This window comes from Pituophis catenifer, unplaced genomic scaffold (assembly GCF_029215685.1).
Source record: "Pituophis catenifer annectens isolate HBS135680 unplaced genomic scaffold, rPitCat1.0.hap2 SCAF_2, whole genome shotgun sequence".
NCBI lineage: Eukaryota > Metazoa > Chordata > Lepidosauria > Squamata > Colubridae > Pituophis > Pituophis catenifer.
In genome coordinates this window covers 22,440,717-22,468,704 of record NW_027256882.1, presented here as the reverse complement: position 1 = coordinate 22,468,704, position 27,988 = coordinate 22,440,717, and the positions used below count along the sequence as shown (strand labels likewise).

General features: G+C 39.7%; 1 protein-coding gene across 1 annotated transcript; it reads right to left on the bottom strand.

Annotated features, from left to right (window-relative positions):
- Nucleotides 1-3,351: 3,351 nt before the first annotated feature.
- LOC139309994 (vomeronasal type-2 receptor 26-like) lies at nucleotides 3,352-27,731 on the bottom strand. The gene is made up of 7 exons (XM_070934176.1): nucleotides 27,672-27,731; nucleotides 25,457-25,684; nucleotides 11,957-12,232; nucleotides 10,577-11,386; nucleotides 7,784-8,011; nucleotides 6,684-6,810; nucleotides 3,352-4,262 (listed from the first exon to the last, which is right to left on the bottom strand). The coding sequence occupies exons 1-7, from the start codon at nucleotides 27,729-27,731 to the stop codon at nucleotides 3,352-3,354; spliced, it is 2,640 nt and encodes an 879-aa protein (XP_070790277.1).
- Between the last annotated feature and the right edge of the window lie 257 nt (nucleotides 27,732-27,988).

Below are 27,988 nucleotides of genomic sequence, written 5' to 3'. Positions count from 1 at the left end.
ATTTGTTGTTCAGGATTGAAATGAGGGATCCTTGGTTCCCTCTGAGCTTTCTTGCTTTATTGCAGATTTTTCATGACCCAAACTAATAACATCATCATTGTTAGTCACTCATGATAGTTATCAGCCCTGATGATGTTTCCCTCCCCCCGGGATGCCATCACTCCATTAACAACTAATTCCCACAACACTGTCAAATAATGTATTACTATTATTCTTCTCTTCCTTACTAGTATCTATCTCTTCCCACTTATTACTATAACCATGTTGCTTGTATCTTTCAATTTATATTGTTTTTATTTGTTTCCTAGTACAATTTGATAGCTTATTAGTAACCTTGACTATCGCTAAGTGTTGTATCTTTTTATTCTTGATTAATGTATTTTATTCTCCTTATGTACACTGAGAGCATATGCACCAAAGACAAATTCCTTGAGTGTCCAATTACACTTGGCCAATTAAGAATTCTATTCTATCTTACCTATCTTTACCTATGAAACATCGGCAAAAAACAAGCACGCATAGGGAGCACCAAGGACCCCACAAATAAAAAGAAATGAACTTCTGATCTATAGTTTTGATTGTTAGACAGGAGAGAATATAGGGAAAAAAATACTTTCTTCTACCTGTTTGGTAGATCTTAATAATTATAAATATTTTATTAGTGAATTAATGTCCCTTGGATTAAGAAAAAAAAGTGATGACCATTTATGTTGCAGTTTTATTTTCCCCAATTGTTTGGCTTTATTTCTCTGAATCTGAGAGATTAAAAAAACACTTTTTCCTTTTGTAAAAGAAGCTATTCACTCCAGAGGTGGGTTTCAGCAGGTTCTGACCGGTTCTGGAGAACCAGTAGGGGAAATTTTGAACAGTTTGGAGAACCAGTAAATACCACCTCTGACTGGCCCCGCCCCCATCTATTCTCTGCCTCCTGAGTCCCAGCTGATCGGGAGGAAATTGGGATTTTGCAGTAAACTTCCCCTGGAGTGGGGAGGGAATGGAATTTTTACAGTATCCTTCCCCTGCCATGCCCACCAAGCCACACCCACAGAAACACCGAACTTTTTTTTGATAAACATTTTTTTTATTTTCAAAAACACAAACAAAACAAAACATAAAAACATAATCATTCCATACAATTATAGACAGTGTATCAGTCAGTGGTATTTTTGTGCTTCTCTTCTCTTCAATTTATCACTAAATATTCCATCTTATTTCCAAAAATTTCAACATCCATTTATATCATAATTATTTCCAATTCTTATTCTCTATCCATTGATAAAATAAATCCCATATCAAATAATATTGTCTATCTTCCTGTTCTCTTCCTTCAAACGTCAGTTTGCTCATTTCAGCACATTCCATCATTTTCTTTATAATTTCTTCATCATTAGGTAACTTTTCTCCTTTCCAATTTTTAGCAAATATAATTCTAGCTGCTGTCAAAAGATTCACAATTAAATATTGCAGTTGTTTTTTATATGTCTCCGGTATGATCCCTAATTAAAATATCTCTGGTTTAAAGTCAATATGTCTCTTTATCATTTTTTCTAATCACGTGTGTATCTTAGTCCAATATCTCCTTGCTTCTACACATGTCCACCATATATGGTAATAGTATCCTGGGGTCTGATGACATTTCCAACATTTCTCCAATTTATTCTGGAACATTCTGGCTATTCTCGACAGGGATAGGTGCCACCTGTAAAACATCTTATACAAATTCTCCTTATATGCTGTAGACATTGTCATTTTACAATTATGTGACCACAATTTTTGCCATTTCTCTAAATCAATACCATAACCAAAATTCTTCCCCCATGCTATCATTGATTCTTTAACTTATTCTTCTTCCAGTTTAACCTCTAGCAAATAGCCATAGAGCTTTTTAATTACATGATCATCAGAACCCATCAAAATCTTATCTAAATTAGTCAATACATTATAAAAGCCTTCCTGTTTAAGGCCTTCTCGATATCTAGAGAGTATTTGCATGAATGAAAACCAATCCATCTTATACCCTTGATCTTCCATGTCTTGCTTTGATTTAAGTTCACCCTTTTCATCCAATAATTCCTTATATCTTATAATTTGTTTCCCTTTAAACACCACTGGATATGAGAATGCTTCGATTGTAGATACCCAGACTGGTATCTTCAAGTAGTGATTTTTTTAAACCTTCTTTCACCTTTTTTAACCCTCTCCCAATTCAACCATAAGGCTTCACATATTTTATGTCTTCTAAAATACCCTTGTATTTTAGTTCCTTTATACCATGCCATCCCAACAATGAAAAGTGAAAAAATGAAAAGCATTTATGGAATGGGGGAAGTCCAAGTCCTTTAATAGGGTACAGAAACAAATGATACAAAAATTTGGTACATGTGATACATCAGAAATAAACCATTGAAAGACATTTATTACATTTGACAAGTGAACAATAGAAAATATTGACTAGAGATTACTTTCCACATGTGGTAAATTTATGGGTTACATCATGCTCTTTCCAAGATGGATTAGTATCTGACTTAAAACTTGCAAGTGTATACAATTACTTTCAGAATACACTGACTAAGATTCAGTTGTTGAAAAGGCTGTTTTTTCCCCATGAAAAAACAGAAGAAAAACTTGTTTTCCTAAAATCTGAAAGGAGGTCAACACTGCCAGACTAAAATTCTAATAACATCCTCACTTAAAGGCTGATAATGAAGCCCAAAATACTACCAGACACAGAAACATAAAAACATGGAAATTAGGCTTAAGCAGGAGATCACTTCAAAAAGCAGCCTGTTAGTGTTTTTTCCTGAAAAGTACCCAATGGGTGAGAATTATATTGGGTGCAGTGATGGGTTCCTCCCGGTTTCGCCTAGTTCCGCTGAGCCAGTAGCGGTGACGATATGATGTCACTGAACCGGTTCTGCCCCCCCGCCCCCACATTATTCTTACCTTTTATTTGGCCCCTCCCTCAATCTATTGCTGCCTCCTGGGTCCCTGCTAATGGCTAGAGGGAAAAAAACTGTTTAAACTCTTGCCGCGGGGCTTCAAAGGGCTGCCCAACAGTGTTAAAAGAAAACAAATGAGTAGACCGGTGCCTGCAAAAATAAATTGGTAGACCAGTGCCTGCAAAAATACATGAGTAGACCAATGCCTGCAAAAATAAATGGGTAGATCGGTACAGCTCTGCAAGCAGTTAAAAGCCTGGTAGACCAGTACCTCTGCTAAATCCTAAATAACTGTCACATGACAATCAAGCCACGCCCACAAAATAAGCCATGCCCACAGAACTGGTAGTAAAAAATTTTAGAACCCACCCCTGATTGGGTGGGAATTATACTCCCAGAACATCCATCAGCATCACTTTTTTACTTCAATTTTGAACATCAGATGTTCCTTTGTATTTAGATCTGGCCTCAGCAAAATGATGTAACACTTAGGGACGAAGATGCAACCCAGCAGCCCAGCACTGGAAGCCAAGATGGAGAAGACCTGCACAGCCACCATGAATTTCCCTTTGGTGCTGAGATAGGTAGGCACAAAGGAGATCCAGACACTGCAAAAGACCAGCATGCTGAAGGTGATCAGCTTGGCTTCGTTGAAGGACCCAGGTAGATTCCTGGCCAGGAAGGCCACTATGAAGCAAATGGCAGCCTGAAAACCCATGTAACCAAGGGCAACATAAAACATAGTGACAGAGCCTTCATTGCACTGCAGAACAATCTCTCTAGGCTGGGAGTACATGTCAGAATCAGGGAATGAAGGAAAGACTCCTAACCAGCTGAAACAAATGACAACCTGGACACTGGAACAAGAAATGATGATGGTGTTGGTCAGACTCTTGCCCAGCCACCCTCTCACTCTGTTTCCTGGCTTTGTGGCCAGGAAGGCCAGCACCACCATGATTGTTTTGGCCAAGATGGAAGACACGGCAATTGAGAAGATGATGCTGAAAATTGTTTGTCGGAGAAGGCAGGTGGTTCTCCTTGGCCGACCAATGAAGAGAAAGGAAGTCAAGAAGCAAAGAAGAAGGGAGACCAGGAGGATATAGGAGAGGTCCCGGTTGTTGGCTTTGACAATTGGAGTTTCTTGGAATTTAATGAAGATTCCCAAGACTAAAACTGTGGTTAAGATCAGGAATAGGGCAAAGAAAGTAAGAATAATTCCCAAATACTCTTGATGGGACAAAAAAGTGACAGTTTTGAGGATACATTGATCTCGATGCTTGTTCTGATACTGATTGTCTGGACATCTGGTGCAGTGGTCTGCATCTATAGAGGAAAAATGTAATTGTTGTGACCCCGACTCCCGAGCCTGTCCTAACAGAGGAAGAGATTCAGAAGGTGATGGGAAGGAACTGATAAGGCCTCCCTCTCCAGGACCCTCCCCTCTGGCAATGCCTCAGGTTCCATCCAAAGGCCAAGTGGAACAGCCTGGGATATGCCAGGAGGAAAGCATATCGGAACAACAACAGATAGGGAGCGAGGATGATGAATCCTGGCTTTATCCCAGGCAGTGTCGGAGGGAGAAGCGTGCGCAGCAACAAAAGAGGCGTGGAAGGGCCAGAGATTGAGCTGAGTCACTGAGCCACACCCCACAAGGAATAAAAGGGGGTGTGATTGCTCTTCAGGCTTTGTGATGGTCAAAGTTAAAAACCTGAGAGTCACATCACATTACCTGAAATCTGGATTGGACCCTGGTCAATTCATGCTTCGTGGATTACTTTTTGCTACTGAATTGGACTGAGGAGAAACTCTCTCTCTTGCTGACTGTGAGTGAAATCTGACTTGGCAGGCATTTTGCAGTTTACTGCCAAAACTCTTATCTTCAAGGGTTTGTAGATGGATTGCTTAATAAAATCTTGGCAGGAGTGTCTGGTTGTGTGTTTACCTGTGTGGGGAACAGAGACAGAACGTTAATATTTTCCATGGATTTATAGGATGGGAGTTAGATTTTGAAATTAGGAAGCCTACATCTGAATTTGTGTGTGTATTCATCTGCAGGGAATGGGAGGCAGAGAGAAAAAATTAGGAGTATGTGTATACCTGTGCTTATTTGCATTAGTATGTGTCTCAAATTGATAAAGTGTAACTAAATTCGGGGCAGAATTTGAGAGGAGACAATTCTAGGAAGCAAAAGGGGAGAAGGGACAACCATCTACATCAGGGGTGTCAAACTTAATTTCATTGAGGGTTGCATCAGAGCTATGGTTGACCTTGGGGGGGGGGGGTGTCAGGTAGGCTGGGTGGGTGTGGCCAGCTTGACGCCACTCCCCAAACTGCTAGCATGTTTCCTCTTCGCATTGGGTAGACCAGGCTGAAGCTACGCTGGCCCAATCTTTCCTTTTTCCATTGGGTAGACTGGGCTGAAGACACGCTGGCTTGATCTTTCCTCTTCGCTCTGGGAAGCCATGCTAGCCTGAGATTTCTTCTTCTCATTGGGTAGACCAGGATGGCCCCATGGGCCGGATCCCGCCACATTGTAGGCCGGATGCAACCCATGGGCCTTGAGTTTTACACCCTTGATCTACATCATGTAGGAAGGTTTCTAATGGACTAGGATTAGCCAATTTGAAAAGGTTGGAATATTCTGGTTTCCAAAATGGAGTTTGATTTGTCCCTTTACCCATTAATTGGAAGATAAAATTGAAATTCAATGATAATATTGTTCAACTAATTTTGCTTTCATTTTGTCCCACCAAATCCCAATGGTTAATGATTAAAAAGGGGCAGATAAAGTTGTCTGGTTTTCTCTCTAATCACCATAATGAGGAGAGGTTCCTCTCTGGTAGCAATGTATTCCCCCAAATAGCTACTCCACAGGAAACACAGATCATGCTTGCCTACTCCTTGGATACTTTGGAGGAAGATGGTTAGGCAGAAATGTGTCTATCCCGAGTCCACCCTGGAATGGAGGAGATGGCAAGATTACTGACTAGGTCCTGTGTGAATTGGCGGTCAGGCCTGGATCCCATCTTTTTCATTGGATCTTCAGGCTTGCCACATTTACTACTGTGGGAAACTATGATGGGGGGATTGTATGGAGCATGGGTGAAATATACAGGTAGTCATAATAACATTCCTTTCTCAGAAAGTCAAGGACATCTTGCCCTGCACCTGGAGGGTTAGAACTGGAGGCATCTCCAGTCAGCATGGTGTTTGGATTGGGCCATGTGATGGACTTGTGGGTGTTGGGCAGGGACTTGAACTTTCCTTTGGGTGAGGAAAACCTGGAAGTTTTCAGATTTGAGTTTTCCCAGATGTGCCAATATGACATTTTCAATAACATGTAACTTTGGGGAAAGTCAAGCCTCAGAGTTTTCTTTCATTGGGGGTGTTACTTGGAACCCTGACATTGGAGATTAATTTATCTCAGTGGAGAGCTTCATACTGTAGAAGCAACATCATTCTGTTTGTCATGGTTAAACAATGGGCTGCTTCATATCACTTCAACTGATCCTTCACAAAGTCACATATACTTCTTGATAGCTGCTTGGCTTCTTCTACACTTAACCTCTCATTCCAATGAATTCTCCCATCTCGTATTATTGTTATATCCTTGGTGAAATTAATTCTGATAGTTAAATTAATAATCCCCCAATACTTAGAAGATATTAGAAATATCTTCTTAGAAAAGATCTGCAGGAACCTTTGCCTCCTATGCCAAGAACTGTGTGATTCCCATTCACCCACCTTCTTGGGTGGAAATGCTCCCTTCTGCACATGGGACGCAGTTGTAGCAACAGATTGGTTTTCCTTCCTGGACCACCTTGAAATAGCCAGGTTGACAAGGCTCCACACACTGGGAGTGAGGCAAGGGCTGAAAGTGAACAGAATTTGCATTCAGAAGCATCTGCAAAACCTATTAGTTATGAAATGAATTATAGTGTTGGAATGGGATTATCAGGTCTCATAGCTTATCTCGTCTCCAGAGAAGAGCAGCAGCGTTGCCTTGGAGACCGGCATTTATCACCTCCTCAGTCTGAGTATCTCATAATATCTTTACACTTCGAGATTGGCTTGGTGATGTATTGGGCTTTGGGAGGGGCTCTGTCTGCACTTTACTGTTTTGAGCGGGAAACTTAATTCCTGCCTAGATCTCTTGCTATCACAATCTTCCAATAAAAGTTTCCTTCTGAAATGGCTTTTGTTTCATGAGTACTGCTTTCTTGAGAGGACTGGAGAGGCAGGACCTTACAGGGACCAACAAATGAGTTATGTGCAAAATGGACTAGAAGTGGACCATTCTGTTTCTCCTCTGGGCCATGTTGTGGTGGCCACTCCAGAGAATTTTCTAGAAAGTAACTCTTGAAACTGGAAGCATAATAGTCAGACATGCTTCCATTTTGGAGGACTGTCTCTGGAAGGCTGTCAGAGAAACTTTAGGAAAAACAGATCATATGGAGGAGAAATGGGAATTCTGAAATTCTTCAATATGATGGGTTTTGTACTTTTCTTCTACCTAATAAGGTCAAATTCTTGAATTTATACATGTCCAAATGAACATGTGTAACTCAATTGATTTTAATTCTCCCTTCCTCTTAAATCCTGCTTCCATTTCCCTCCATCCCCACATTTTTTTTCCACAGACCAAAGTCTTGTACTCTATAAGTCATGAAGCATCTTTTCCTTTGCTGGTTATAAATGAAAGAATATAATTCTGAAGCATGAATTTGAAGGCAGTCAGGCTTACATGTTGTTTGGGATGGAGGGGATTGATTGAGATCATGGGATGGAGGGGATTTATTGAGATGATGGAGAAAATTAAAGAGATTGGAGACCTATTCCCCTACCTGATTGAGCCAATGAGGGCTCGTGATGGTTTCCTTGATGATGCTGAATTTGACTCCAGTGGTTCCTTCTCTGTCTAGACTCCCAAATTTCACTCTGGTGGTCGACTTATTAGGAAACCACACCCAGCTCAAAATGTCAAAGTCAGCCATCAAATCTCCATTTCTATCCAAATACATTCCTTCTATGGTGTTGTTGTAGATCTGAGGATTCTTCAGGAAATGGTGAAGCTACAGAATATAAGGAAAGAGGTTTTTACACAAATGGAATCATCTAAACAAGGTGATGTACAGAGATATAAGGAATTTGGCTTATTGAGCTGCAGCCCGTTTTTTTCTCAGGACAATCTGCATAGATTTGTCCTTCAGGTACCAATGGCGGATGTTTTCTTTCCAACATCTGGCATTCCCAACTAGCCCATATTTTCTTGTTTTCTTGTTTTATTTCTGCCGTTAGTTCTCTTGAAGATAAGCAGATGGCAGAAGGGCAGGAGAAGGGAAATCCATTACCTACAAATATATTTGCTTACATTATCTGTTGCTTATCCTTGAGTTTTCCCCTCCTCCCTGAGATGCCCTGCATAGCTATAGATACATCGTTTTGTCTACAGAGATTTATCTTAACATTATTTGGAGAGTTTCTCCTGTGCACATTGAATAATAAACACCGCAGTCAGCCTTGATTATTTATTTTGGGTCCTGTGTTTTGATTCCACAAGAGAGATAGATTATCAGAGTTGGAAGGGACCTTGTAGGTCATGTAGTCCAACCCCCTGCCCAAGCAGGAGACCCTACACCATTTTTGACAAATGGCAGTCCAATCTCTTCTTGAAGGCTTCCAATGATGAAGTTCCTACAACTTCTGAAGGCAAGCTGTTCCATTGGTTGATTGTTAACACTGTCAGAAAATGTCTCCTTATTGTAGAAGACACAGCATCAGTTTGTACAACTCAGTCCTGGAAATATAATAATTTAATAATTATAATAATAATTTAACAAAGTTGGAAGGGACCTTGGAGGTCTTCTAGTCCAACCCCCTGCTTAGGCAGGAAACCCTACACTACTTCAGACAAATGGTCTAATCTCTTCTTATAAACTTCCTGTGTTATGAATTGGCTTTAGGAAATTGGGAAGCAAATGTCAATATTTATAATTGACTCTTCCATCTGCTCGTTATCTGAAGAAAGCTTGAACACTGATTCTGAGGGAAAGCTTGAATATTGATTCTGGCACTCTTCAGGTGATTTTACAAGAATATACACTGATAATTTTAATATTAAATACAATGTTGTGTTACATTATATTAAATTGGGAGATAATCCAAAATCCCTTTCTACAAGCATCAAATTCTAGAATCTGAAGAAAGAAAAGCTCAAAGCACATGAAATAAAATAAATGGAATAAAATAATTGTAGTGGTGTGTGACAACATAGCCAAGGTACAATTTGCCATTCAGCAATGCTGGAGGCCAAATGTAAAAAGAAAGAGTAATTCAATACTTAATGTTACATGTAATACCAGCGGCAACCGAATTACGAATGGACAAAATTGGAAAAATGGAGGTATACCAACAGAAGAAATGGTAATAAAGAAAATATTAGAATGTGCCAACATGGACAGGTTAACGATGGAAATTAAAGACAAAGGAGAAACAGCGTATTACTTAATATGGGGTCTATTGGCTAGATAATAGATGCAAAGCTTAGAAAATTCATGATGAAAGAGGGTCAGTAAGCGAGAAACAAAAACAGGTATAAAACTATATAGAAGAATATGTATTGCAAGCAATATAATTATTTGACTGTACATAACTGCAAATTAAAATATATAAGAGTGCTAAATGTATAGAGAATTATGTTATAACTATGGAAACAATAGATATAAGTATGTTATATAATATCAAGTTTCTTTTTTTTTCTACGGACTATACTGTATGATTAAGTGAAAAATGGTCATAATTAGGATGTATAACATTATATATATTTAAAAAGGTACTGATACAACCACTATATCCTTTCGCCTTTCAGCTCCAATCCAGGAGCCCTCAAGCAGCCGCATTCACGACAAACCATTTTATACCAAATTTATATTTTTAAAAGGTAGACTAGTATAGATCTATTTCAAGCTATTTAGCTCTCATCAGCTACTCTCCCTTTATTTCTTTATCAGCAAAAATATAAATTTGGTATAATTAATATATATAACTTGTGACTCAGAAGGTTAATTCAACTGCCTAACATGCAGGAATCCAATATATATATAGGTCTTTGGTTATTCGGGTCTTGTCCCACGTAAAATTGAAGGTTTCTTGGCGACGTTTCGATGAAGTCGATATAATATATATAGCTTGTGGCTCAGAAGGTTAATTCAACTGCCTAACATGCAGGAATCCAAGTTCGTAAGGGTACGGCTAGCTGATGAAAGCTAAAAGCTTGAAATAGATCTATACTAGTCTCCCTTCATTTCTTTATCAGCAAAATATAAATTTGGTATAAAATGGTTTGTCGTGAATGCGACTGCTTGAGGGCTCCTGGATTGGAGCTGAAAGGCAAAAGGGAGCAGAATGCCCCCTCTCCCATGTTGGGATAGGCCAGGTGTCTCGATAGAAAAACATTATATATATATATATATGTGTGTGTGTGTGTGAAAGAGGAGGACAAGGGATCTTATGAAAGAAAATGATTCATAAAAGGTATTTTTTTCTCAATGTATATGACATTTCTCAAAGAGTGCTTCACGATGTTCACCATCTAGATGTCGCCTTTAGCAACATACATGGAACCGATAAGGAAATACCTGCCATGGTTGAATGTTTTCAACTTCCACCTTGTCTTTTCTCTCCATCCTTGTCCTCTGGGATCGGGGTGAATTGACCACATTTAAGGCATGTGCCACAATCTGGATGGCATTGTAAGTTAAGGAGCTATCTAGAGAGAAGGTCTTTTCAATCTTCTGCCGAGGTAAAGTCTCCAAGTTCTCTTTCTCTGTACACCTTGTCCAGCCTTTCACAGACAAGGCAGGCTTCCCATATGAACAGTGAAATTTCTTAGTCATAAATGCTTTGAGAAAAAGATAGAAATCCATGAAATTGTCAAATTGGGACATTTGGCTGGTCTGAATAAGAAAAGAAAAAATGATATGGGTGTATCTGAAAGAGAGAGTATTATATGATAATTCAATGGTGAGATCCCACAAAGCGGTTGTGATCCAAACTTTCCCTTCAATAGGCTTTCGCAAGGATTTTAATATGTTTTCTAGGAAAAGGGCTCCCTCGATGAACGTAAACTCTGAGTAATAAACCAATACATTGATTTGGGCCCACAGGTTGAAAACAGAAATCAGATGTTTGAACTTCTCATCTTTTAATAATATGATTTGTGAAAAAACAACACAGATGCCATTCTGAGCCAGCACAGGAACGAAGGTCCTAATGAAATGTTCTCCGTTATTGGTGTCTGCAGCAAAGACGCCAATGAATGTCCATCGAAAATAGAGCAGCAATTTAACAATCCCCAGGTTTTGAGCACCTTCTTTGGGGACGGTCCGGTAGAAAAAAGGTAACTGAGTTTTATCACTCAGGACTGGTGAAATAAAAGTGTAGCTGATCTGGAGGGGGAAAAAAAAGAGATTTATGTTTTGAAGCATCGTGGCTTCAAAACCTAACGGACTGGTTTGGACAAAACTCAGCAGCACTTTTTCATGTGGCTGTTGACAAAAATAGGATTTGCCAACATGATCACCAACGTCTGATGACGGATGTGGCAGAAGAAGAAGACCTATTAGATCCTGAAAAGATAATGTCAGGGCTTAGGTAGTGGCTGGAAGATTCCAGTCTACCTTGGTGGATTTAATAGGGGATCAGAAATGCAGAAAACGTAACTGTCAACAATGGATGTTAAGAAGAAATCCAGATCTCATTTTCTGAAAAGCTGATGCTTCCTCAGAGCCTGCATAGTGCAAGATCTGAGCAATGTCAAATATTACAAATTAATTTTGTATTCAATTTATAACTGTTAATTATGGTTGTATCAATATTTGTGCTTCTCTTTCTGGGAGACTGAAAGATGACATAAAGATTAATTCTTCATCTTAATCCATGCTGAATTAACATTTGTAAGGAGAAAATCTCCTTGAACTGCTCTGGAATAAACTTGCAGACATTCACTGGCTCTATACCTGTGGAATTTTATAGATGCCCAATATGGCAGCCATAAGGATGGATATATCAGAGTTGGTCTCTTCCAGCAGAACCAGCATGTTTCTCTTCCTTCCGCAGCTGTAGTTGGGAACATTGGCCTCTCCAGTCGAAAGCAAATCCAACAGACCATCCAATGTCAACATTCTGTCTCGAAAGTTGTCATGGAGATTATAACCCAGGGTGAGGTTGGGCAAGAGAAGAGGATCTTTGTTGATTTCCTGAATGGCAAAAAGGAAGGACAGAATTTTCCAGTACAACACACCTGTTTTCCTGAAAAGATACATGGATTTTGCCATGATGTTACATTCAGTGAAATCACCAACCTAGAACTAAGGAGAAATTTCCTGACAGTGAAAGCAATTAACTGGTGGAAGGGCTTCCTTCCCGAAATTGTGGATGCTCCATCACTGGAGGTTTTTAAGAAGAGATTGGACAGCCATTTGCCTGGTATGGTATAGGGCAGTGATGGCTAACCATTTTGCCATCGCAAGGCAATTTTCCCTGCCAGGAAGGGAGGGAGGGGGAGGTCTATGTGTGTGTGTGTGCCCACACCCATAATTCTATGCATCCTGCCCTGCGCATGTGCGCGAAACCCCCCTCCACCTCTCCAGGAGTCTCTGGAGGTTGGGGACAGCAAAAACGTCACTTCCTGTCCAACCGGGAGTTGGGAAATGGGCCGTTTAATGCCTCTGGAGGGCCTCTGAGGGAATAGGGAAGGCTGTTTTTGCCCTCCCCAGATGCATAGAGAGGATCTTGAGCCAGGTGAGAAAGAAAAACGGGCCTTCCCCACCCACAGAGGCCCTCCGGAGGCAGGAAACAGCCTGTTTCCCTACTTCTGGTGGGCCCATGAGGCCCAAAAATCACCTGGCCGGCATGTGCATGTGTGCCAGAGCTGAGCTCACCTGCCCACCAATATGGGTACACATGCCACCTGTGGCACGCGTGCCATAGGTTCGCCATCACGGGTATAGGGTCTCCTGCTTGTGCAGGGGATTAGACGAGAAGACCTCCAAGGTCTTCCCATCCAACTCTGTTATTCTGTTAATGCATTTCATATGTGCTATTGTGACTGCACAGGTTTTTGTCCCCAAAGTTCCTCTTCTCTACTTAGATTATTTGAAAGTCATAACAGACATACTCCAGACAATCTGGGCACTGTTCTCACTTGCACTATTCACTCAACCTTAGTTTGAGAAGTCAAAAAACATCGCAGGAAAAGATTTTGGCAAACCATGTCTGAAAATGTAGCTCAGAAATCTGCATGGACCTCACCATGTAGGAACCAGGATTTGAGATTCCATCAAAGGGCCATTATGCATGTATTACATTTTTAAAGTGTGCATGTATGGGTGTGTATGAGACTGAATGTGTGAATGAAGTTGGGGCAGAAAAGAAAGCATTTAAGAATTGAGCAGAAGTACCAGCTTTCCCATTTTCTCTTGAGTAAATGGTCTGGATCCCTGTTTGCTTGAGCGAGTGGATAAAGAAAACAGAGGGTCTGCTCAAAGCACTTTGATATCAGTGGAACCAGTGGTGAGTTAAGAAGGAGCAACTGAAGATGCCCATGTCCACATAAAGGAAATGACAACTAGCTGTGGTGACTTTGGAGAAATCCATGGATCATTGAAGAAAACAATAGCAGAGAATTTTGGAGAAAGACTGGAAGCACCCAGGAACTGATTGCTGATGTCTTTGGAATTGTGGGTTCTATCTTTCTGGAAAATTTATTCATTCAATTTATTTGATTTATGAGGCATGTCGAACTACTACTCTGCAATAGCATTGTGGTCTCCTGGCTACTGTAGCAACAACAGATACTAATAATAATATTAGATTTACGTGCCGCCAATCTTGTCCAAAGGAGACTCTGATAGCTATCTTCTAGAAAAGACTCAGGAAAGAAGTCAGCCTTTTCTCTGAATTGGGACTGACCAATTAGAGGTCCTGTCCTTTTCTTTGATGGCCATGCTGAGACCATAACCATGACCTCCCAAGCTAATCACCTTGAAAGGTGAAAGCAAGTTGTCCATGTAGGGATCAGTTGGACAAGGGTGCTGAGCATTAAAGCTTCCTTTTGTTTCATCTGCTGAATGTGTTCCACTTCATGCTGTTTGTATACAGATGTGACTGTTGATCTAAGTAAATAAATAACCTCACTCTGTCAAGGACCTAGAAGTACTCATCTCAAATGATCTAAGCCCCAGAGCTCACTGTAACAGCATTGCCAAAAAGGCATTAAGAGTTGTTAACCTAATTTTGCGGAACTTCTTATTAACATCAAATTTTTAACTAGTGCATTCAAAACCTTTGCCCGATCAATTCTCAAATACAGCTCATCTGCCTGGAATGCACACTGTATATCGGACATTAATTCAATCGAGCAAGTCCAGAGGTATTTCATGAGAAGAGTCCTCCACTCCTCTGCCCACAACAGAATACCTTATGCCACCAGGCTTGAAATTTTGGGCTTGGACAATCTAGAATTACGCTGACTACGGTCTGACCTAAGCGTAGTAACCAAAATTGTCTGCTACAAAATCCTACCTGTCAATGACTACTTCAGTTTCAACCACAATAATACACAGGCAAACCTCTTAATCTTATCGCATATTCTGTGAAATTATATTGTACCATTAAAATCTCTTTTTCAATCTTCTGTTGCAGATTTTCTACATTACCAGACTTTTGATCAGCATCCATTTTAGGTTTTTCTTCTGAACTATTATCCTGAGTGTTTATCAGATCATTTTCAATTTTTTGAGTTCTATTGTCCAATTTATCTTGAATTTAAGAGGTTTGCAGGAAAATAATAGAGATGATTTAAGGAAAATATCTTCTGAAATTCTAGCTGGGATTTTAAAGGTTCAACCTGAGGAAGTGTTTTGTAGGATTGACAGAGTTTACCGAATAAATTCCTGGATTGCCAAGCAAAGGCAACTGCCTAGAGATGTGGTGATTTATTTTACAGATAAAGAAATTAGGAATAATATCGTGCAAAATTCCTTCAATTCTAATTTGCAATTGTATGGAAGAAAGATTTGGATTTACAAGGAACTCCCACCTAAGATATTAATGGAAAGGAAGAAATTTGGTTTTTTGGTGAATGAGTTAAAAAAGAGAAATATCCCATTTAGGTGGGACGCCCCAGTTGGTATTATATTCAGATATCAAGGAGAAAGATACCAGCTAAATACTGTTGAAAGAGCGGAAGAATTTTATCAAAATAGGTTGAAAATGAACTTAACATCTTCAGATATAATACAGGATAAGCAGAAGGAGCTGGAAATAAAGGTAAAATATCGAATTATAGAGACTGTACCAGATGAATTGCCTTTGGATTTATCGGACACCCCAGCTGGACTATCTACAAATTTGAGAGAAGTGGCATCTAACCTTAATGTGATGACTGATCAAGGCAAGGATAAGCATGGAAACCAATTAGGGGATATACAAGGGATAAAAAAGAAACATGAGATACAAAAACAAAACCAACAAGACCAATTAAAGCAGAACGAAAACCGACCAGATGATATACAATTTGTAGAAAGGAAACCAGGATGGAAATCAAACCCACAAAAAGAAAAAAAGAAAAAAAGAAATAGGTTGCATAAAAATAGAAATTTTTAAATTAAGCAACAGTGAAGCCAGTGACTTTAAAATAGGAATGATTATGTGTAAACATAAAAGAGGCGACGTATTGGTTAATATTATCCTGAGGATTGTGGCAGATCTCTGCATGGCCGTAATCCGGGGACGTGAAAAGAGCCTGATGGATTTGAATTATCCATTTTGGAATTTCTTTTTGGGTTGATAAACATATGATAATTATCTTGAATCACAAGGCAAGAGAATTATGCTGGGGCATGCAGAAGATCGGGTTGTTACCCACTACGATGATGGGAATCAATAATCCTGATGAAACCCACAACTATTACTATATGGAATATAATTATAATGTCACTCGGGTGGTTGTTTTTACCTTTATACATATAAGAAGATATTTATTACTGATGGGGGCAGACATGATTGAAGATTCTGAATAAACTGTTGCACTAGCAAGCTACGTTACCCTATTATGGATGTTGGTTCTACCAATCCAGTGGAAAGACCTCAAAGAAGATATTATATGGACTATAAATTTAAAGTTATTGTCTTTTCCTTTTTTTTTATTTAGATATAATGGAATATATAGACATATATTCTTAAGTAGTGTGGGCAGTGAATCAAAGATATCAAAGATATTAAGAATTGTTGTGTATGGTAATTTTGTATGATAGTGGGTGAATAAGCTAGTTAGTAGATTGATTAGTCTAAGAAAAGGGATTTTTAAGTGATATATTTAGGGGAGTGGAGAAAATGGATAGAGTGGAATAAATGTTAAACTAGATTTTATGGGGAAGACCGCTTTGAAATGTTATAGTAATATATATAGAAGATTAAATGTTGAAGTAGGATTTATCGTATAGTTTTAAAGTGGAAGGTGGTCATGAATTGTTGCAATAACATATGGATACAGTTTGGGAGAGGAGAAAAAGGGCAGATTATTGCCAAATTGGGAGTTATAATATTATTATGCCAAATTAGAAGTTATTCTATAATGTTATAGTATAATGTCTTTTTTTTTTCTTTTTCTTTTTTCTTTTCTGAAATGTATGGATAAAGGGGGATGTTATAATATTAATAATATTTTTAGCAAGTAAAAGTCAATATTTAGAGGAGGGAGTAAGTAATCTGTTATGAATTGGGTTTTTTTTTTTTTGTTATGAAGAAGTCACGGGGGGATGGGTGGGGAGGGGGGGTTAGGGAGGGGGAGGGAGAGGGAAAAAAAAGGGGGAAAAATAATAATACACAGGCAAACAATAGATACAAACTTAAGGTAAACTGCTCCAAATTGGATTGCAGAAAATACGACTTCAGCAACAGAGTGGTCAATGCCTGGAATGCACTACCTGACTCTGTGGTTACTTCCCCAAATCCCTAAACCTTTAACCTTAAATTGTCTACCATGGACCTCACTCCATTCCTAAGAGGTCTGTACGGGGACATGCTTAAGCGCACCAGCGTGCCTACCATCCCTGTCCTACCATCCCCATTTATTTGTACGCATCTCCTGTGTTCATGTCTATAATTATACCACTTTTCTCGTACAAGTTTGACAAACTAACTGAAAATAAAATAAAATAAAATAAAATAAAATAAAATAAAATAAAATAAAATAAAATAAAATAAAATAAAATAAAATAAAATAAAATAAAATAAAATAAAACCTCACTGCCTTCCTCCATCCCCATTTTTCCTCAAAGGCAACGTAATATAACATCAATCAACATTATGAGACTTACTGATGAACCTTTTTAGAAGGACTCAAACTGAAATTCTGCAGCTCGGGTTCTAGACTATTTGTTGCAGAGAAAAGCCCACCAATGAGATGATCTCCTGGCCTGTAATGATTGAGTGGGTCTCTTGCATCCCTTCCCAAAGTCAAGAAGCACTTGTTGCCAAGCATCCCACAGGCTGCCTGGGGCAACAAAAGCTCCATCAGAAGCAGAAGCAGTGGGTTCATTTCTGGGTTAGCCGAAGAATCCCCTGCCTTGCATCTGATCTCAGAATCAGGAGAGCAGAAGCATTTGGAGACGTTGAAACCAGATTGCTGCAAGACTGACTTTTCTAATATAATATGAAGTCCAGAGAGAACTTCCCCAATGATGGAAACTGGACCAATGCAGAAGTAGAGCTCCTGGTGTCCATGAAGCTCAGTCCAGCTTTCCAGGGTGACAAGACAACTTATACACTAACTTTCCTGATGCTGAATGTGTTGCTGCTGAGTCTGTTGACCTCCTTCAGACAATTTCCAGAGGGAAAAAGAATCCCTCGACATTTAGCAAGAAGGCAAGAAAGAAATCGCTATCATTGTAATAATTAGCTGGGGAAGTAGGAGTTTTGCAAAGTCCTCCCTGCAGGGTGAACTGGGATCCAACTGAAAAAGTCCCAATGTAACTCAATGTAGTGGATTCCCAGAAAGCATCCACAACCAAATTGTTCTGTGGGCATTTGGGACACGTATCATTCTGAAGGGTTGATTTCCAATTGTTTTTCTTTTATACTATTATATGTGACTGTTTTATTTTATAAAGTTGTGCTTTACACGTGATGAATTTACTGTTTTCTTACTGTGGACATTTGAACATTGTGATGCTGATGTGGCCTTAAAGTTACTGTGCATTCCTTATTATTAAGAGTGTTATGTTTTAGGGTGGATACTTCATTTTTTTATTGTGAGCTGCTGTGCATCTGTCTAGAATTGAATGCATACAAATCAAATAGATGTCCAGATTTCCATCCGTCCGTCCATCCATCCATCCATCCATCCATCCATCCATTCATGTAATATGTCCCTTTTCTATCTGGAAGAGCCAAAGAAAAGAGTCAAAGAGTTTCTAAGAAATTTCTCCCATGCTATATAATCTCAAACAGAGATGCTCAACATGAGACATCGCTGGTTCTTTCATACTGATCCAACAGGTAGAAAAGTCTATCTGTACTCCTTTGCCAAAATGAAAATCGAATGAGTAGCATTTCACCCTGAGTCTTAAATACTTTGCTTCCATAAATATCTCCTGCAAATCATGAATTCTGATTTTCCCTAGAAATGGTTCCATCCAGGAAAGGAGATTCCAAAAAAAACTCATCCTTTCCTTCTTTCCTTTCCTTTCCTTTCCTTTCCTTTCCTTTCCTTTCCTTTCCTTTCCTTTCCTTTCCTTTCCTTTCCTTTCCTTTCCTTTCCTTTCCTTTCCTTTCCTTTCCTTTCCTTTCCTTTCCTTTCCTTTCCTTTCCTTTCCTTCCCTTCCCTTCCCTTCCCTTCCCTCTCCACTACTCTCCTCTCCTCTCCTTCCCTTCTTTCCTGTAGGTATCTTTGTCCACTTTCATCCACTCCATCAAAAGTTTCACTCCAACAGTGAATCTGATGGAAGAAGAATCTGCTGTGAACTCAGAATGCATCTCTGGCCTGCTCTTGAGTTGCCATTGGCAAGGGGGATGGGAAAACGAACTCTGAACCTGCGGTGAGGCAGCATGTCTGTCAAAACAAAAGCACATTCCAGCCATATCTCTGTTAAGGCTGTCTCCATAGTTATCCACAGTGGCCGGAGAGGAGTGATCTCTACAACCCGTGAAATTTCTTCGATGAAGAATGTGACTGATGACATACCTTGAGGGGAGGGGGAAAACAGGGTCAGAGGTGGAAAGTAAATTACGTGGGGTCAGAGTTGGCTTCACTTGGAACGTGCTGATATGAAGCTCCTAATAAATAATTGGATTTCGTTTGAAGCTTGGCTCGAGGCTCATGATTTAATTAGGGCATCGGTTGGAATCCTGACATCTGCTTTATGGTAAACACTATTTTGCTCTTTTCAAATACTGAAAAATACACCAGATTTCCTGTGGATCACCCTTCAAACATCAACTGAGATGACAGCATAGCTAAGATTGAATTTCTGCTATCTAGAAAATTTGGGGATTATTGTAGTTTCCCACTGCCTTGTTTCTATTTTTGGTAACAGGCTTAATCTTGGGAATCATTTAATTCCCAAAAACTCACTTACTGAAAGCTAACAGTCAGGATCTCCTCTATTTTATTTATTTATTTATGTACCGTATTTTTGGGAGTATAAGGTACACCTTTTCCCCCCAAAAAGAGGGTGAAATCTGGGTTCGTCTTATACTCTGAATGTAGCCCCCCCCAGCTTCTCAAACGGAGGTTTCAGAGGCTGAAAAGAGCATCAGAAATGAAGCTTCAGAAAAGAAGCCCCCAAACAGCTTCAGAAAAGAAACCCCCAAACAGAGCTTCAGAGGCTTTTTTTTCTGAAACTGTTTTGGAGGCTTTCAGAGGCAGGAACAAAGGTTTTTTCTGAAACATGGTATACAGAGTCACCATCTTGCCCCCAGTAATCCTTTTACCGACCTCAGAATGATGCAAGGCTGAGTCATCCTTGAGCCAGTCAGGATCGAACTCCTGCTGAATGAGCAGTGAGTTAGCCTGCAATACTGCTGTCATGGTTGACTCGCTACGCAGTCTTGTTTTTTTGTTGTTAGTTGTGAAGTCGTGTCTGAGCCATCGTGACCTCATGGACAATGTTCCTCCAGATCTTCCTGTCCTCTACCATCCTCTGGAGTCCATTTAATCTCACTCCTACTGCTTCAGTGACTCCATCTAGCCACCTCGTTCTCTGTCATCCCCTTCTCCTTTTGCCCTCAATCGTTCCCAGCATTAGGCTCGTCTCCAGTGAGTCAGAACTTCTAATTAGGCCAAAGTATTTGAGTTTCATCTTCAGGATCTGGCCTTGCTTGCAACCAGACAACTATAACAGGAGGGGGAAGGGAAGGCCTTGGAATCTAAGGGAGGCTTGGGAAGGATTTTTTAATTTTTTAATTTGATTTATATGCCGCCCTTCTCCGGAGACTCAGGGCGGCTTACAATCCGTTAAGCAATAGACTTCATACTTTTGTATATTTATACAAAGTCAGCTTATTGCCCCCACAATCTGGGTCCTCATTTTACCTACCTTAGAAAGGAAGGAAGGCTGAGTCAACCTCGAGCCTGGTGAGATTTGAACTTGCAGTAATTGAAGGCAGCTGAATGTTAATTACAGTGCTTTCATCTGCCGTGCCACAAGGCTCTTTGGAATGCAAGTTTGGAATGCCAGTGTGTCAACTGGAAGTCTGAGACAGATCCAATATCTCAAGGTCACCAGCTGGGGAAGTCCGAGGCAGACAGACTGTTCCCAAAACAAAGAAAGTGCAAATGCATGGTGGACAATGGACAATGGGAGGTCCAGGGGGAATTTTTTTTAAAATTTTAAATATCTTTTAGTATTTATATATTCAATTTTAAATTGGTTTTAAAAGTTTGGTGTTTTAAATTTGTCGGGGCCAAAATTATTTAATTTGATTTTATTCTATTTTTTAAATTTTGTATTGTATGTGTTTTTATTGTTTGGCTGTGCACCGCCCTGAGTCCTTCGGGAGTAGGGTGGTATAGAAATCTAATAAAATGAAAAAAAAAAAAAAGGGAAAGTTTTCCTATGCTATTTTGACAGGAAATCATTAGAACTGACTTTTCTCCTGTACCCACATGGAATCTTCAGTAAAATTACCTGATTTTTCGGAGTGTAAGATGCACTATTCTATGTTACCTAGTTTGGGACATGAAACATCTGCAAGAAAACAAGCCCGCATAGGGAGCACCAAGGACCCCACAAATAAAAAGAAATGAACTTCTGATCTATAGTTTTGATTGTTAGACAGGATAGATTATAGGGGGAAAAAATACTTTCTTCTACCTGTTTGGTAGATCTTAATAATTATAAATATTTTATTAGTGAATTAATGTCCCTTGGATTAAAAAAAAAAGGTGATGACCATTTATGTTGCAGCTTTATTTTCCCCAATTGTTTGGCCTTATTTCTCTGAATCTGAGAGATTAAAAATAATTTTTCCTTTTGTAAAAGTAAGCTGTTCACCCCAGAGGTGGGTTTCAGCAGGTTCTGACCGGTTCTGGAGAACCAGTAGGGGAAATTTTGAATAGTTTGGAGAACCAGTAAATACCACCTCTGACTGGCCCCTCCCCCATCTATTCTCTGCCTCCTGAGTCCCAGGTGATTGGGAGGAAATGGGGATTTTGCAGTAACCTTCCCCTGGAGTAGGGAGGGAATGGAGATTTTACAGTATCCTTCCCCTGCCATGCCCACCAAGCCCTGCCATGCCCACCAAGCCACACCCACAGAACCGGTAGTGAAAAATTTTGAATCCCACCACTGGTTCAGCCCTACCCAAAAACACAAATCGCAGGCACAGTGAAAAGCATTTATGGAATGGGGGAAATCCAAGTCTTTTAATAGGGTACAGAAGCAAATGATACAAAAATTTGGTACATGTGATACATCAGAAAGAAACCAACGAAAGAATGAAAGACATTTATTACATTTGACAAGTGAACAATAGAAAAAATTGATTAGAGATATTACTTTCCACATGTGGTAAATTTATGGGTTACATCATGCTCTTTCCAAGATAGATTAGTATTTTACTTAAAACTTCCATGTGTATTCAATTACTTTCAGAATACACTGACTAATTTTTAGTTTTGAAAAGGCTGATTTTTTTCCCCATGAAAAACAGAAGAAAAGTATGCTTTCCTAAAATCTAAAAGGAGGTCAACACTGCCAGAATAAAATTCTAATAACGTCTTCACTTAAAGGCTGATAATGAAGCCCAAAATTATGAATAATGCTAACAGACACAGAAACATAAAAACATGGAAATTAGGCTTAAGCAGGAGATCACTTCAAAAAGCAGCCTGATAGTGTTTTTTCCTGAAAAGTACCCAATGGGTGAGAATTAAATTGGGTGGGAATTATACCCCCAGAGCATCCATCAGCATCACTTTTTTACTTCACTTTTGAACATCAGTTGTTCCTTTGTATTCAGATCTGGCCTCAGCAAAATGATGTAACACTTAGGGATGAAGAGGCAACCCAGCAGCCCAGCACTGGAAGCCAAGATGGAGAAGACCTGCACAGCAACCGTGAATTTCCCTTTGGTGCTGAGATAGGTAGGCACAAAGGAGATCCAGACACTGCAAAAGACCAGCATGCTGAAGGTGATCAGCTTGGCTTCGTTGAAGGACCCAGGAAGATTCCTGGCCAGGAAGGCCACTGTGAAGCAAATGGCAGCCTGAAAACCCATGTAACCAAGGGCAACATAAAACATAGTGACAGAGCCTTCATTGCACTGCAGAACAATCTCTCTAGGCTGGGAATACATGTCAGAATCAGGGAATGAAGGAAAGACTCCTAACCAGGTGAAACAAATGACAACCTGGACACTGGAACAAGAAATGATGATGGTGTTGGTCAGACTCTTGCCCAGCCACCCTCTCACTCTGTTTCCTGGCTTTGTGGCCAGGAAGGCCAGTACCACCATTACTGTTTTGGCCAAGACGGAAGACACAGCAATTGAAAAGATGATGCTGAAAATTGTTTGTCGGAGAAGGCAGGTGGTTCTCCTTGGCTGACCAATGAAGAGAAAGGAAGTCAAGAAGCAAAGAAGAAGGGAGACCAGGAGGATATAGGAGAGATCCCGGTTGTTGGCTTTGACAATTGGAGTTTCTTGGAATTTAATGAAGATTCCCAAGACTAAAATTGTGGTTAAGATCAGGAATAGGGCAAAGAAAGTAAGAATAATTCCCAAATACTCTTGATGGGACAAAAAAGTGACAGTTTTGAGGATACACTGATCTCGATGCTTGTTCTGATACTGATTGTCTGGACATCTGGTGCAGTGGTCTGCATCTATAGAGGACAAATGTAATATTTACCATGGGCCTTGAGTTTGACACCCCTGATCTACATCATGTTGGAAGGTTTCTAATGGACTAGGACTAGCCAATTTGACAAGGTTGGAATATTCTGGTTTTCCAAAATGGAGTTTGATTTGTCCCATTATCCATTAATTGGAAGATAAAATTGAAACTCAATAACAATATTGTTCAACTATTTTTGCTTTCATTTTGTCCCACCAAATCCCAATGGTTAATGATTAAAAAGGGGCAGTTAAAGTTTTCTGGTTTTCTCTCTAATCGCCATAATGAGGAGAGGTTCCTCTCCGGTAGCAATGTATTCCCCCAAATAGCTACTCCACAGGAAACACAGATCATGCTTGCCTACTGCTTGGATACTTTGGAGGAAGATGGTTAGGCAGAAATGTGTCTATCCCGAGTCCACCCTGGAATGGAGGAGATGGCAAGATTACTGACTAGGTCCTGTGTGAGTTGGCTGTCAGGCCTTGAAACCATCTTTTTTATTGAATCTTCAGGCCTGCCATATTTACTACTGTGGGAAACTGTGGTGGGGGGATTGTATGGAGCATGGGTGATATATACCGGTAGTCATAATAACATTCCTTTCTCAAAAAGTCAAGGACATCTTGCCCTGCACCTGGAGGGTTAGAACTGGAGGCATCTCCAGTCAGCATGGTGTTTGGATTGGGCCATGTGATTGACTTGTGAGTGTTGGGCAGGGACTTGAACTTTTCTTTGGGTGAGGAAAACCTGGAAGCTTTCAGATTTGGGTTTTCCCAGATGTGCCAATATGACATCTTCAATAAAATGTAACTTTGAGGAAAGTCAAGCCTCGGAGTTTTCTTTCATTGGGGGTGTTACTTGGAACCCTGACATTGGAGATTAATTTATCTCAATGGAGAGCTTCATACTGTAGAAGCAACATCATTCTGTTTGCCATGGTGAAAGAATGGGCTGCTTCATGTCACTTCAACTGATCCTTCACAAAGTCACATATGCTTCTTGATAGCTGCTTGGCTTCTTCTACACTTAACCTCTCATTCCAATGCATTCTCCCAGCTCATATTATTGTTATATCCTTGGTGAAATTAATTCTGAGAGTAAAATTAATACTCCCTCCCACGCCAATACCCAAATTAGAAATATCTTCTTAGCAAACATCTGCAGGAATCTTTGCTCCTATCCCAAGAACTGTTTTGATTCCCATTCACCCACCTTCTTGGGTGGAAATGCTCCCTTCTGCACAAGGGACGCAGTCATAGCAACAGATTGGTTTTCCTTCCTGGACCACCTTGAAATAGCCAGGTTGACAAGGCTCCACACACTGGGAGTGAGGCAAGGGCTGAAAGTGAAGAGAATTTGCATTAAGAAGCATCTGCAAAACTGATAGTTATGAAATGAATTACAGTGAATGAATTACAGAATTAAGTGGGAAACTTAATTCCTGCCTAGATCACTTGCTATCACAATCTTCCAATAAAAGTTTCCTTTTGAAATGGCTTTTGTTTCATGAGTACTGCTTTCTTGAGAGGACTGGAGAGGCAGGACCTTACAGGGAAATACAAGAGGCATGTGAAAAATGGACTAGAAGTGGACCATTCTGTTTCTCCTCTGGGCCATGTGGTGGTGGCCACTCCAGAGAATTTTCTAAAAAGTTACTCTTGAAACTGGAAAAATGATAGTCAGATATGCTTTTATTTTGGAGTACTGTCTCTGGAAGGCTGTCAGAGAAACCTTTGGAAAAACATATCATATGGAGGAGAAATTAGAATTCTGGATTTGTTCAGCATGATGGGTTTTGTACTTTTCTTCTACCAAATAAGGTCAAATTCTTGAATGTATACATGTCCAAATGAACATGTGTAATTCAATTGATTTTACTTCTCCCCTCCTCTTAAATCCTGCTTCAATTTCCCTCCATCCCCACATTATTTTTTCCGAAGACCAAAGTCTTCTACTGAATAAGTCATAAAGCATCTTTTCCTTTGTTGGTTATAAATGAAAGAATATATTTCTGAAGCATGAATTTGGAGGCAGTCAGGCTTATATACTGTTTGGATGGAGTGGAATACTGATTGAGATGATGAACAAAACTAAAGAGATGGGACACCTCTTCCTCTACCTGATTGAGCCACTGAGGGCTCCTGATGGCTTCCTTGTTGATGTTGAATTTGACTCCAATGGTTCCTTCTCTGTCTAGACTCCCAAATTTCACTCTGGTGGTCGACTTATTAGGAAACCACACCCAGTTCACAATGTCAAAGTCAGCCATCAAATCTCCATTTCTATCCAAATACATTCCTTCTATGGTGTTGTTGTAGATCTGAGGATTCTTCAGGAAATGGTGAAGCTACAGAATACAAGGAAAGAGGTTTTTACACAAATGGAATCATCTAAACAAGTTGATGTACAGAGATATAAGGAATTTGGCTTATTGAGCTGCAGCCTGTTTTCTTCTCAGGACAATCTGCATAGATTTGTCCTTCAAGTACCAATGGCGGATGTTTTCTTTCCAACATCTGGCATTCCCAACTAGCCCATATTTTCTTGCTTTCTTGTTTTATTTCTCCCCTTAGTTCTCTTGATGATAAGCAGATGGCAGAAGGGCAGGAGAAGGAAAATCCATTACCTACAAATATATTTGCTTACTTTATCTGTTGCTTATCCATGAGTTTTCCCCTCCTTCCTGAGATGTCCTGCATAGCTCTAGATACATCCTTTTGTCTACAGAGATTTATCTTAACATACTTTGGAGAGTTTCTCCTGTGCACATTGAATAAGAAACACTGCAGTGAGCCTTGATTATTTATTTTGAGTCCTGTGTTTTGATTCCACAAGAGAGATAGATTAACAGAGTTGGAAGGGACCTTGGAGGTCTTCTAGTCCAACCCCCTGCTTAGGAAGGAAACCCTACATTACTTCAGACAAATGGTTATCTAATCTCTTCTTATAAACTTCCTGTGTTATGAATTGGCTTTCGGAAATGTGGAAGCAAATATCAATATTTATAATTGACTCTTCCATCTGCTCGTTATCTGAAAAAGCTTGAACACTGATTCTAAGAGAAAGCTTGAATATTGATTCTGGCAGTCTTCAGGTGATTTTACAAGAATATACACTGATAATTGTAATATTAAATACAATGTAGTGTTACATTATAATAAATTGGGAGATAATCCAAAATCCCTTTCTACAAGCTTCAAATTCTAGCATCTGAAGGAAGAAAAGCTCAAAGCACATGAAGTAAAATACATGAAGTAAAATAATTGTAGTGGTGTGTGACAACATAGGCAAGATATAATTTGCCATTCAGCAATGCTTGAGGCCAAATGTAAAAAGAATGAGTAATTCAATATTTAATGTTACATGTAATAACAGCGGAAACGGAATTACGTATGCACAAAATTGGAAAAACGAAAGTATACCGACAGAGGAAATGGTACTAAAGAAAATATTAGAATGTGCCAAAATGGACAGGTTAACGATGGAAATTAAAGACAAAGGAGAAAAAGCACATTACTAAAATATGGGGCCTATTGGCTATACTGTATGATTAAGAGAAAAATGGTCGTAATTAGGATGTATAACATTATATATATTTAAAAAGGTGCTGATACAACCAGTATATCTTTTCGCCTTTCAGCTCCAATCCAGGAGCCCTCAAGCAGCCGCATTTTATACCAAATTTATATTTTTAAAAGGTAGACTAGTATAGATGTATTTCGAGCTATTTAGCTCTCATCAGCTATTCTCCCTTTATTTCTTTATCAGCAAAAATATAAATTTGGTATAATTAATATATATAGCTTGTGGCTCAGAAGGTTAATTCAACTGCCTAACATGAAGGAATCCAAGTTCATAAGGGTATGGCTAGCTGATGAAAGCTAAAAAGCTTGAAATAGATCTATACTAGTCTCCCTTCATTTCTTTATCAGCAAAATATAAATTTGGTATAAAATGGTTTGTTGTGAATGCAACTGCTTGAGGGTCCCTTGATTGGAGTTGAAAGACGAAAGGGAGCAGAATGCCCCCTCCCATATGTTGGGGTAGACCAGGTGTCCCAATAGTAAAACATTTTATATGTATGTATGTATGTATGTATGTATGTATGTATGTATGTATATATATGGTGACATTTCAATGAAGTCTCATTCGTCATTTTCAGGCTTGTGTTTTCGGCTTCGTGCTTCTAGGAGCAATGTGTGATCGCAGCTGTTTCTTCCTTTTAACTGCTAGTGGGGGTGTGAACTGATTGGGTGGAGGTGTGTAAACGAGATGATACCTCCTACCTACCAGCCATTTGGAAACCCATCCTTATTGACAAACGAGTCCCTAACATGAGGAATGACACCAGACCCACACTCACGAGAGCCACACAGGATGTCACCACCATACATCCACGCGGAAAGCAGACTCAAACCCACACCAATGATGAGGCATGACCACGGACCAGAAGCCAGACCACATCTGCATCATTAGCCACTTTAAACCCCTCCAATCCATACATGAAGCAGACTGACAGCCACCATGAAGATGTGGGATGACCACGAACGTGAAGCCAATCAAAAGAAATGAAGCTCACCAGCTCAAATCCCCCTGCAACTCAGACTAACCCTAGCACAACAAAGCCCTCACTCAAACAGAACACACCCCC